The sequence below is a fragment of the Schistocerca gregaria genome, chromosome X (genome assembly GCF_023897955.1).
Source record: "Schistocerca gregaria isolate iqSchGreg1 chromosome X, iqSchGreg1.2, whole genome shotgun sequence".
Lineage (NCBI taxonomy): Eukaryota > Metazoa > Arthropoda > Insecta > Orthoptera > Acrididae > Schistocerca > Schistocerca gregaria.
This window is the reverse complement of record NC_064931.1, coordinates 169,566,514-169,579,738: the sequence shown is the minus strand read 5'-3', so window position 1 is coordinate 169,579,738 and position 13,225 is coordinate 169,566,514. Positions and strand designations below refer to the sequence as shown.

Below are 13,225 nucleotides of genomic sequence, written 5' to 3'. Positions count from 1 at the left end.
CGGCCGCTCTATAATCGCAAGAAATGTAATAATGGGGTAAAAAGGAGACACATAATGGACTGGAGCTAGTCCCTTTCCTACGTATTGTTAGATACGTTTTTAGATGACACAGCTGGCACATGACTTTAATGACGTATTGTTCATTCAAAGCCGCGCGGAGTGACCGAGAGGTTAGAGGTGTCATGTCACGGATTTCACGGCCCCTGCCGCCAGAGATTCGGTCCTTCCTCGGGCATGGGTGTGTGTGTGTGTGTGTGTTACTCATAGCATAAGTTAGTTTAAGTAGTGTATAAGTCTAGGGACCAATCTCCTCAGCAGTTTGGTTCCATAGTAATTCACACACATTTGAACATTCATTCAGGGTCTGTAAACAATTTATTCATATAAATAAACACAATTTTGCACAAAACTTCGTTTTTAAGAGGAGTTCGGTAAATTAAAATCGCCTAGAAGCCCTCATTTTAATACACACACACACACACACACACAGACACACACACACACACACACACACACACACACACACACACACACACACACACACATATATGATTGACGTAAAGAATTCAAAAGTAACTAAAAATTGGGCACGTTACTTGTCAGTTAAGTCTAACCAGTATGTTAATAGTAAAGTCGGCTGTCTTTCCTGAACGAATGCTGTAAATAGGGGTCGACAAAAAATGGAAACACCGAAAGAAATGCACGCTTGACCATATTCAAGCCTGCGGATGGTACTGTTGCATGTGACCCCGGACGACACCTTTGCAATACTCTGAACGTTTTCAAAGTGTCAGTCGTGGTACAACCGTGTTCTACATGGTTGTCAGTGCATTATGTCGCAGCTACGTGTATTCCAACGTAGTAAAATTGTTGGTGCTCGTATGCTAGGCGCGTTTGTAACCAAGGTAGCCCAACTGTTCGGTGTTCCAACAGGCACCATATCCAAGATCTATGCCACGTCAGGGAAAGCGGGAAAACGTCATCCGCTAAATCACAATGCGAACGAAAGCGTGTGTTATGTGATCATGACAGTCACTGAAAAGTATTTCCACAAAAAAATTAGGAGACGACAGCTGCAAAAGCCACGGCAGAACTGAATGACGCACTCGCAAATTGTCAGCACCAAAACAACGAGAAGAGAGCTTCAAAATCAGAGGATTGCAGGGCGAGCTGGCTTTCAAAATCACACAGCAGTGAAGCAAGTGCCAGAAACAGGAAAACGTGGTGCTGAAGGTATGAAATGACCGTGTGGCATTGATGGGCGGGAGGCCCCATCCAGGGAAGTTCGACCGCCGAGTTTTAAGTCTTATTTCAGGGACGACTTACGTTTCTTCTTCTTCTACTGTATTTCTTTCACCCAGTCTTGTCAATAGTTCCCTAATGCTCTCCCTGAAACACTCTACATTCTCTGGTTTAGTCAGTTTATCCAGGTCCCATCACCTTAAATTCCCACCTTTTTGCAGTTTCATTAGTTTTAATCTAAAGTTCATAACCAAAAGATTGTGGTCAGAGTCCACATCTGTCCCTGGAAACGTCGTACAATTTAAAATCTGGTTTCTGAACCTCTGTCTTACCATTATGTAATCTATTTGAAACCTGTCGGTATCCCCAGGCTTCTTCCATGTATACAACCTCCTTTTATGATACTTGAACCAAGTGTAAGCTATGGTTAAGTTATACTCTGTGCAAAATTCTACCAGGCGGCTTCCTCTTTCGTTCCTCACCCCCATTCCATATTCACGTACTACGTTTCCTTCTCTTCCTTTTTCTTACTATCGAATTCCAGTCACATGTGACTATTAAATTTTCGTCTCCCTTCACTATCCGAATGATTTCTTTTATCTCATCATACATTTCCTCAATGTCTTCGTCATCTGCGTAAGTAGTCGGCATATAAACTCGTTCTACTGTGGTAGGCGTGGGTTTCGTATCTATCTTGGCCACAATAATGCGTTCACTATGTTGTTTATAGTAGCTTCCTATTTTTTATTCATTATTAAACTTACTCCTGCACCACCCCTACTCGATTTTGTATTTATAACCTTGTATTCACCTACCCAGAAGTCTTGTTCCTCCTGCCACCGAACTTCCCAATATTTCTATCTTTAACTTATCCATTTCACTTTTTAAATTTTCTAACCTACCTACCCGATTAAGGGATATGACATTCCACGCTCCGATCCGTAGTTTTGTTTCTCCTGATGACGACGTCGACCTGAGTAGTCCCCGCCCGGAGATTCGCACTGGGGACTATTTTACATCCGGAGGCACGCAAACCCTCCCCACGAACGGTAAGGTCAATCTTTCAGGGCGGTACGGGGTGGAGGGTGACATGTATTATGCGACCGTTTGGCTGAACATGTCTGTCCCATGGTACAATGTTTGTTCCCTAATGATGAAGCCGTATTCCAAGACTACAGAGCCCCCGTTCACACAGCTCGAATGGCCCAGTAGTGGTTTTGTGAGCACGGGGACGGATTTTCACATCTCCCTCGGCCACGACCGTCACCATGTATCAATTTTATTGAGCCTTTGTGGCCTACTTTTGAGGAAAGTAGCTACAACCGCTATCAACTTCTGACATCGTTACCTGAACTTAGCACTATTTTGCAGGGTAAATGACATGATATTCCCTTGGAAACCATACAGGACCTGTATTTATCCGTCATAGTGTACTGGAGGCTGTTGTAAACGCCAACGGTTTGCTTATTCCGTAATATGTTGATTTGTTGATTTCGGGGAGGGGACCAAACAGTGAGGTCGTCGTCCCATCGGATTAGGGAAGGATGGGGATAAAAGTCAGCCGTGCCCTTTCAAAGGAACTCTCCAGGCATTTGTCTGAAGCGATTTAGGGATGGCAGGATGGGGGCTCGAACCGTCTTCCTCCCGAATTCGTGTCCACTGTGATAACCACTGCGCCATCTCACTCGGTGCCGTATTAGGCATGCTAATGTGGTGTGTTTTGCGCGCATACACATTTCTGGCCAAGCCCTGTATTTTTAACTCTAACTCTTTACATTAGCAACCAAGGCACATTAACACTAGAGATATAAAACAGCAGTTCCATTGTGTTTTGAACTGGTAGCAGCGATTTCCGTAAATTATGTGTAATTACTGAATTATGCGGTAAATAAAATAAACAAAAAAATCCAGCACGATTATTACAGAGGTTATATAAATCAGAGACGAATGAAGTTCCGCATGTGACTGCATAATATTGTAAGCATTTTGAATATAAATTGACTTTAAGCCCTATTTCTGACGCTGTTCCTCATTAGAAGGAGAAGGTAAAGGCGAAAGAGAAAGTTTTTATTATTTTACTTCTTTTCGTTCAACATTAGTTTCTCCATGTCAGTGTTCGAAGTTTTATTTGTTTCTGATGTCATTCCGGAATAGTTTGGTAGATGCTTCTCAGCAGATCATCGCTTTGTCTGAGAAAATGGCTGCTTCCAAAGGGCGTGTTTGAGAGTACGAAGGGGCAGGAATTTCTCGGCAGCCCAATTGTGGAGTGACGAAGCAGGGAGCAGAACTGCCGGAAGCAACAAAGTTCTCAGTATGAATCATTCCGCCTCGCTACACCGGCCCTGCCACACAGCTGCCTAGAAGCTTGGCTGTGAATCATCGAAGCTGTAGAAACACTGACGTCGCTGCACGTGACATTCCGAAGAAATCTTCGAGTACGATGCCCGCCGTTCTCTAGACCTGCGCGTAAATGACGCAAGAAGTCGGGAGCTACGATCCTAACCACGCTTGTCAGTTGACGAGTCTGTTGTTGCTGTCAGTGTAACGGTCCGTCTCACGCACGGCATCTTTGATAAAATTTAGTGACTCATTTTATCAATAAGCAATTCTATAGATTAAATAAAATTCTATCGCCAAGCAATTAATGTTATTATAAAAGGACTGAAACTCATGTTAGCCCTACTTCATTGCGATGGAACTCAGTGTCACTGGGAAATGGTCATGGAATATGTCAGTTTGTATCGAGAACTTAAAAAAAGAAAAATATAAGAATAATAGTTTTTATTACTTAATGCCAAATGATAAAAAACATGTGAATAAATTTACAATCATTCAGTGAGCACCTTAAGATATGTTTCACTTTCCAAAGCTTAGCAATGACCAAGCTAGGGCGAATGTATCGATCGCGGTCTATCAGGAGCAGCTATGCTCTTATCTTGCTGGAGTAATCTGTGGGAATCTTCCTACACGTCGGGCAGGCTCATACTATCCTATATGACATATAGAGCGGCATGAAGATGACGTAATGTATCGTCGGAACTCGAAGCCAACTAAAATAATTTAAACGGTTGAAATGTGTTTGATTTGGCGTTCTAATCACTGAAAAGGCCTAACTGTCTCTCCACTGAGAGCACTGACGTCCAGCCCGATGTCTCCCACCAACAATTTAGACACCTGAAAGCCAATCAGGAACGTTCCAGAAGGGAGTAACTATTAACTTTCTGCTGCAGATACAGCTCTCCTAAAAGAGGGGCTATCCTTGTAAATATTAGGGCCAACACAGTTCAGTAATAATTCGAAATCTGTATGTTTCATTCGAAAAAAAAATTGTGAAATAGCCCATATTCCAATTCAGCTTAAAGGCAAACAGTAATTTTGTCCCACCGCCCCGCTCCTTACTTTTTGACAGAGACGTTGTCCACCAGTACCGTTTCTTCTTCTTTTTCTGATGATCAGCTTCTTGCAGTAAAATAAATGTTTCACATGCGACGACTGCTAAATCCTCTTCTTCCTCTCAATATCGGCCGGTGAAATTGTAATTAAAACGCTACCTTTATGTTGTTGTTGTTGTAGTCTTCAGTCCTGAGACTGGTTTGATGCAGCTCTCCATGCTACTCTATCCTGTGTAAGCTTTTTCATCTTCCAGTACCTATTGCAACCTACATCCATCTGAATCTGCTTAGTGTATTCATCACTTGGTCTCACTCTACGATTTTTACCCTCTACACTGCCCTCCATTACTAAATTGGTGATCCCTTGATGGCTCAGAACATGTCCTACCAACCGATCCCTTCTTCTAAACAAGTTATGCCATAAACTGCTCTTCTCCCCAATTCTATTCAATACCTCCTCATTAGTTATGTGATCTACCCATCTAATCTTCAGCATTCTTCTGTGGCACCACATTTCGAAAGCTACTATTCTCTTCTTGTCTGACCTATTTATCGTTCATGTTTCACTTCCATACTTACATACGAATACTTTCAGAGGAGACTTACTGACACTTAAATCTACACTCGATGTTAACAAATTTCTCTTCTTCAGAAATGCTTTCCTTGCCATTGCTAGTCTACATTTTATATCCTCTCTACTTCGACCATCATCAGTTATTTTCCTCCCCAAATAGCAAAACTCCTTTAATACTTTAAGTGTCTCATCACCTAATCTAATTCCCTCAGCATCACCTGACTTAATTCCATTATCCTAGTTTTGCTTTTAAACTGGAGCAACGTCGACAAGTTATCAAAGCCAAATGTGACTCCACATGGTCCAATCCCTTGGCCCCAAGCCCTTCGTTTGGTGTGGATGAGAAATCTAAAGCCATTGCATTGGTGACGAACTTTCTGCCGAATCCAGTTTCTGTAATTCGTTGGCCTTCGTTGGCCTGGTCTGTGTGCCTTTTAACAGCTGGCATCTGCAACCCTTGCGCCAGCTGGAGTGGCCGAGCGGTTCTAGGCGCTACAGTCTGTAATCACGCGACCGCTGCGCTCGCAGGTTCGATCCTGCCTCGGGGATGGATGTGTGTGATGTCCATAGGTTAGTTAGGTTTAAGTAGTTCTAAGTTCTAGGAGACTGATGACCATGGATGTTAAGTCCCATAGTGCTCAGAGCCATTTGAACCTTTTTTTTTTTTTTGCTATTTCGGCAGCAAAACAACTGATTCTGGACGAAATAGAGAGGATATAAAATGTAGGCTGGCAATTTTTAGAAAAGCGTTTACTAAGTAGAGAAGCTATTTGTGTGGAGTGTAGCCTTGTACGGAAGCAAAACGTGAGTGATAAACAGTTTGGACAAGAAGAGAATTTAGGTTTTGAAATGTGGTGTTACAGAGTAATCCTGATGATTAGACAGGCTGATCGAGTAACTAATGAGGAGGTACCAATTGAAAATGGGGAGACAAGAAATTTGTGCTACAACTTAACTAAAAGTAGGGATATGTTGATAGGACACATTCTGAGACACCAAGGGATCACCAGTTTAGTATTTGAGGAAAAAATCGTAGAGGGAGACCGAGAGATGAATATAGCAAGCAGATTCAGAAGGATGTAGGTTGCAGCAGTTATTCGGAGATGAAGAGGCTTGCACAGGATAGTGTAGCATGGAAAGTTGCATGAAACAAGTCTTCGGACTGAAGACTATAAAAGCACCAACTATCAATGGTTACCGCATGCTCGTCCGAAAATCCAGTCTAATGTCAAGAAATGAATAGCATATTAAGTGGCCATCAATTCGTTTTTACAGGGAGACGTTATTAAAGAGACTATAGCAGCTATCACTTGAAACGATTTCGAGGTCAAAACAGTAACTGTTTCAGAAGAGTGTTATTTATGCACCATGAAGAGACTATTCCAGCGTCTTGTTTGATAGTGCACTGTGTTCTTTAGAATATCAGTACAATGTGACTGTCCTTTGTTTTACTCCTGGAGGGAAATCCACTAATTACTCCAACAAAAAAGTAAAATAATCACCACGAATTAAAAGTATGTATTTTTCCTAAGACGTTATTTCTTCGAGGATAAATAACTGCTAATTTGCCTTTGTGAACTTTTGGTTTCTATTTGCTTTTAGTCTCATCATATAAAAAGAAAAAGAAAATGATACAGTTGTATTTTTGTGTATTTCACTTTGTTTATAGTGGCACGGTATATTGTAGACACGTCTCATTTACCGTAGAAAATTACCTTACTTTCTGTGTCGCACAAAATTTCACAGAAAGCCGGTCCAATTCTGTAATGGCAACAACCCTGTTTTCATATGTTTATATACGGGTACATACAGATACGTGCACACTTACTGCAATGTTATTTTTTGTAATATAGACAGCCTAAAATAATCCAAGGTAAGATAATAATCCTGCTGTACGGATAATGGATTCCCAAAACGAACAGAAGAGTCTATTTAAATATATTCAGTCCTTTTACGGCCAATAAATTGTTTCGTTTTGCAATTTCATCAATAAATTTCACTTTTATTTTTTTACTCTCGACCATTGCCAATTAAGCTGACCAACAACTTATTATGGGATTGGATATGGACACTACAAAGCGTGTGTTGGCATTGTTCTGGGGGCCCTGCCTGAGCTTGCCCCACCCTGTAGCTTCCCCCACCATGTAGCTTCTCCCACCACGACTTCTCCCACTACTGCCTATGAGCCCCCACTATACGACTACTCCTACAGTACGAATAACGCAGTTGGCATTCAGTTTCAGTGAGACCTCGGTGAATAGTGCGACTAGTCTTAGCTATTCGAAGGGCGTCTTAGTGCTTTGCTCGAGTTCCAGTCGGTTTCATAGTGTCAGTTGGATCACTTTTCAGGGCATTATGTCGTCTGAGCCTGGCAATGAATTACGATGGAACGCAGTTATGTGTTACTTTCCTGGGCGTCCATACTACCTCAGATATCAGATTGGGTTTGATATACTTGTTAACCCTCCTGATGCACAAGCGGATCCATCTGTGGCCGGTCAACCTCCACGCTTGATCCGTGTTCAGCTTTACTTCCCAGATGGTATTATCTGCAATCCTGCATACTTCGATGAAATGCCAAATCCTCTTTCATTCGAAGGTGATGTGCCACATTCCTACCCTCCACTCCCTGATGTCTATCCACCAATGCACCCAGATAATCCACATCCAACCCAGTCGTTTTATCGTCGTCTACGCCAGCAAGCTATGATGTTGCAGGAACAACTTTATACTCGTGTGCTTGTAGATATCGCAAATGGCCAGCCTGGGGAATTTATGGTAATTGATGACACACCATACGATGTCATTCCTCACTGCAACGAGTGCAATGAGTTTCACAGAGATCCAGAACTTGTTCACATGAAACGACCCCGAGGTGCTCCAAAACGCAAGCACTCAAAGCAGTCACACAAACAGCCAGGGCGTTCACATCAGTGTCCATCAAAGTCCACATCCACAGATGAGCAGGACACGTCACATGCAGCACCACACACAGCCGGTGAAAGTGTCACCACAGGCCCCAGTGAGTATAATGCTTTTGAAAATTTTCGGATAACAATTTAAACATATTACGCTACATATTACGCTACATATTATCTGTGGATGTCTTTGTAATGCTTCCCGTAATTGTTTTACTATATTCATGACTTGCACTAGAGATCTGCCAGTCTAATAAATTTCGATGCTACTACCTGGAGACAACTAGTGAATACATTGTTGCCAACAAGATTTGAAGTAGTTGTATCATGTGATCGCTGAAAACCTTCCTTAATCACAAAAGAAATTTGTATTTTTGAGAGAATGTGGTTGATTTCTAAGTCTGCTTTATGATTTTGGATCAGCAAGATGTACTAATCGCTTTCGACTGTGATTCAGACTGAAGAAAATTTCAAAATACTAAAGCACACTAAGAATCGTAAAGTATATATTTCTTATATTTGTCGTGTGTTATTCTGAAAGGACTGCATCATAAACCAGAATCTGACATTTCCTGCGCATTTCAGTTTGTCTCTCTCTTTCAAAATTGAGTATACTATTTCCTATATTTTACATTCATTCACCTCTAGTTTTCCCCTCTGTGACGAAATTACAATGATATGAAGTTATGTTCATATTTAGTGAAAAACCTCCATGTTACTTATTTATGATATTCGATTGCTTTTCTGCAACGTGTAACAACAAATATTTTATCTAACATTTATGGAGATAGGTTCTATTAGAGACAATATGAAAACATTTAACAATATTACTGCCATCACACATACCGAGCGAGGTGGTGCAGTGGTTAGCACTCTGGACTCGCATTCAGGAGGATGACGGTTCAATTCCGTCTCCAGCCATCCTGATTTAGGTTTTCCGTCATTTCCCTAAATCGTTTCAGGCAAATGCCAGAATGGTTCCTTTGAAAGGGCACGGCCGATTTCCTTCCCAATCCTTCCCTAACCCGAGCTTGCGCTCCGTCTCTGATGACCTCGTTGTCGACGGGACGTTAAACACTAACCACCACCACTACCTGCCATCACACAGTAAGTGGTATCTAATTTGACACTCCACTACTAGTTGTGGACTTGTTAAAATAACATGCTACCTACTACCACTCAGTAAGTGGTACCTTATTTGAAATTGCACTACTAGTTCCAGCTACATACTGTACATGAATTGCTAATTCAAGTTAATGAAACTATCTGAATTTCCAGTAAGAAAATATTAATTGGACTGTGAAAAGTCATTGTCAAGCCTCTATATTCAGCTAAATTTTGGGAACTCAGAATCCCTCAGTGATTACCAAATAATTTGCACAAAATATGAATTTTCACACATGAATGTTACTAGTTCATGAGTCACAGAGGCACATCAACATACTTCATTTAATTCTTTGCTACAGCCCAGAAAGAATACAAAAGGAAATTACATTAATTAAACAGCATTGCAGAGCATAGAGAATCTGAGAAATATTTATTTACTTGTAATTTCTTTTTTTATTCTATGCTTAAACTTTTTCATTGTATGCAATCTTACTAGGTATTCTGTACTAAACTAGTTATTAGTGAGTTATCTGTAGTAAAGGATTTGTTAGAGGTCTGTGTTTGGTAAGCAATTCATACAGAAAGTAATGGAGTTGCTCACAAGAATGCAATGTGTCATTATGGGAAAATAGCACAGTATGTCACAGGGTGCTTTACAAACTTTGTCTTTGAAGTGTTTTGCAGTTAATATATTTTTTTCTACATTTGCCCACAGATTTTATATGCCATTTATTGCAATAACTGACATAAGCTAGTCCTGTGGGTTTCTTTTTTTTTTTCAGAAAAACATCTGCAAAAGCGCAAAAAGCGTACAGTGACTCAGCAGTTGCCAGAGGAAAATGAGTTACATGAAATAGCGACAGGAATACAAAACAAAAATGTTTCCACTCAGGCTGCTGTTGCAACCATCGAAAAGGCAATGGATCGTTTGAATATACAAGGTAAGAATAATGAGGGAAATGTAGTTCAGGACAGTGAGAAGCTTTATGCAGATGCAAATGTTGATAACGACAACTAGATGGATGCAAATTTAGCAACATGGCGATTCTTGTCATACATCCTGCACTCAACGTCATGAGGAATTTTATTTGTATTTTATGTTGCCCGTAAAGTCAATTATGTTGTGAAACCAGAATTGACATTTTGTCTGCGCATTTCGGTGTTAAGTATTTCCCTTTCAGCATTGTGTATTTAACACTATTTCCTATGCTTTATACACATTCAGCTCGATTTTTCTGTTCTGTGATGCAATTACAATGATGTGAAGTTATGTCCATAGTTAATGAAAAACAACAATTTATTTGTTTATGATATTTGTTTGCTTTTCTGCAACATACAATACCAAATACTTTATACAACATTTAAACAGATGAGTTCCATTAAAAGCAGTATGAAATATCTGCTGTCACTCAGTAAGTTGTGCTGTCCCTATGGCACTGCTAGTTACTGACTTGCACTCATTAGTTGAAGCCACATGCATAAATTTCTAATTCAGGTTAATGAAAATATCTAAATTTCCAGTAAGCAAATCTTAATGAAACTGGGCACAATCATAATTGTCAAGCTTCTATGTTCATCTGTATTTTGGAAACTCTGAATTTCTCAGTGAATCAGAAATAGTTTGCACAAAATATAAATTTCCACACCTGAATGATATTAACTCATGAATCACAGATGCACATGAACATACGTCATTTATATTTTTCAGCATTTCACGATACAACATAAAAAGAAATTTCAACAATTAACAGCATTATGGAGCATACAGCACCCTAGAAATATTTGTTTACTTGTCATTCATTTTTTCCTACTAAGCTTAACATTTTTCATTGTATGTAACCTTACTAGTTGTGCTATACTAAACCAGTTGTCAATGAGTTACGTTTGGCAAATGATTTGTTGAAAGCCCATAAAATCTTCTATGTTTGACTTGTGACTCAGAACAAAATGGAGTTTCTCCCAAGAATGATAATAACTGGCAGACGTCACTTGTTTTTCAGTCTTGAAAGAACCTTATAATGTTTAATTATGAGAAAATAAGCACAGTATGCTATAGGCAGCTTGACACAGTGTATCCTTGAAGTGTCTTACAGTTAATATATTTTTTGTATATTTACCCACAGATTCGACACCCTATTTATTACAATAACTGTGATGTACACTAGACCTGTGGTTTCTTTTCTTTTTTTTTTAGAAAACAATCTGCAAAAGCAAGAAAAGCCTACATTGACTCAACAGTTGCCAGAGAAAGATGGGTTACATGAAATAGCAACAGGGATACAAGACAAAAAAGCTTCCACTGAGCCTGCTGCTGCCACCATAAAAGATGAAATGGATCGTTTGAATTCGCATGAAGAGAACGATGATGGAAATGTCGTTCAGGACAACGAGAAGCTCAGTGAAGATGCAAATGTCAATGACGACAAATAGATGGATGCAAATTTAGCCACATGATGACTCTTTTCACTCATCCTGTGCTCAATGCCATGGGAAATTTCATTTGTATTTTAGACATATTGGCAAATTACGGCCTCTAAAGTAATGTACGTAACTTTATTTACCACACAGGAGGCGGTTTAGAGACTTATGTAAGCATGCATGTGGTGTCTGGCTCAGGTTTCCAACAGAGATAGTCTTAACATTTTTATGTGTATTTTTTAAATTTAAACATGAAGAATTCATTTTTATGCTATGAGTAGAGTTTTGTAGTGTAAAGATTGATTGAAAGCTTTTCATATGACGATGGAATGCTAAGCAAGTAGAAAAAGTGCTCAGCCATCTGAAAGTAATCTACTAGGTGTCTACAGTGTCAACTAGTTGTTTATTAAGATGACGTGTAGCATTTTATACTAATGTGTACTTATTGCCTGGTACCTGCATTCTGTGGTGGGTATGAATAAGAAGGTTGTCCAACCATAGTTATTGTGATTTCTATTGTACAGGGATCTTTCAACAGTGGTTACATCATTTTCCACTGCTGTGTAAAATACTTGTGATTTTAACATGTGTGCTTCACTCATACCAGTTAATGAAATAAAAACCTAAGTAAAATGTTCATTTAAAGCAGGAAACATATGATACAGAATTGCTATGTTTCTACAATTCTGACAGAATACATTACTGTTTGTTGAACAATCTTACTATGGAAACTTGTATTGGGGATTATTGTTATTGTAGAATTACTGTAGGTAGAAAAGGGAATTATACAAAATTATAGTTGGAAATAGAAGTAAATATTTCAGTTAAATAGACTGTTTTAATCATGTAATTGACCTTTGGATGTGATAGATAATATCTGACTGATGTAGCTGTTCAGTTTCTGTGCTACAATTGGGTGTGATTTCATGAATTATCAATTTATTGGTTGTTATAAGTGACTTGTAAAATGTTTGTGAGCATTAAGTAAAAAATGTGTGTGAAACCCATTTTTTATACCATGTGAGAAACGAATGCTTAGCTTCTATATTACATACAGTATCATACATGACAGTTAATTATAGCCTTTTATGGTATAACCAAATACACTGATAAATTTCTAATTGGACATAGATAAATTTGTGGGTAATGTGTTTTCCCTAAATATATCATGTGTATATTACTATGAATCCCAAAACGATAACTAATAAAATTTTAGTATTACACAGTTCTACTTATGGGTAATCATTTGTCTATGACTTTTCTAAAAACTGAAGTTGCTGAGCACCTGTACTGCTGTAAGTATGCTAACAATGTGTAAAAAATATAGTTTGACAATTGTTCTTATATAGGAACGAGTTATCCTTGATATATTTGTGAAAATACTTATGAAATTGGAAATTTCACTTTGAGCTGTGTTTTTTGTAATTAGTTTTTTCTTATAAGATTATATGATTTCTGTATGTTTTTCATTAAATAAAGGATCAATACCTTGAACAACAACTCTTTTGTGTAATTATTTTCTTATTGCTTTTTAGGCAACTGGTAAGCAATAACATATCTAAATAAAAGCTGGA

At 39.1% G+C, this 13,225-nt stretch overlaps 2 protein-coding genes across 8 annotated transcripts in view; both read left to right on the top strand.

The window, feature by feature from the left end:
• LOC126299039 (lysosomal acid phosphatase-like) overlaps positions 1-13,225 on the top strand; it is a 612,830-nt gene that overhangs the window by 270,443 nt on the left and 329,162 nt on the right. The gene's annotated exons all lie outside the window — the stretch shown is intronic.
• On the top strand, positions 7,389-13,151 carry LOC126299038 (uncharacterized). The gene is made up of 3 exons (XM_049990679.1): positions 7,389-8,230; positions 10,016-10,174; positions 11,428-13,151. The coding sequence occupies exons 1-3, from the start codon at positions 7,390-7,392 to the stop codon at positions 11,661-11,663; spliced, it is 1,236 nt and encodes a 411-aa protein (XP_049846636.1). The 5' UTR covers position 7,389; the 3' UTR covers positions 11,664-13,151.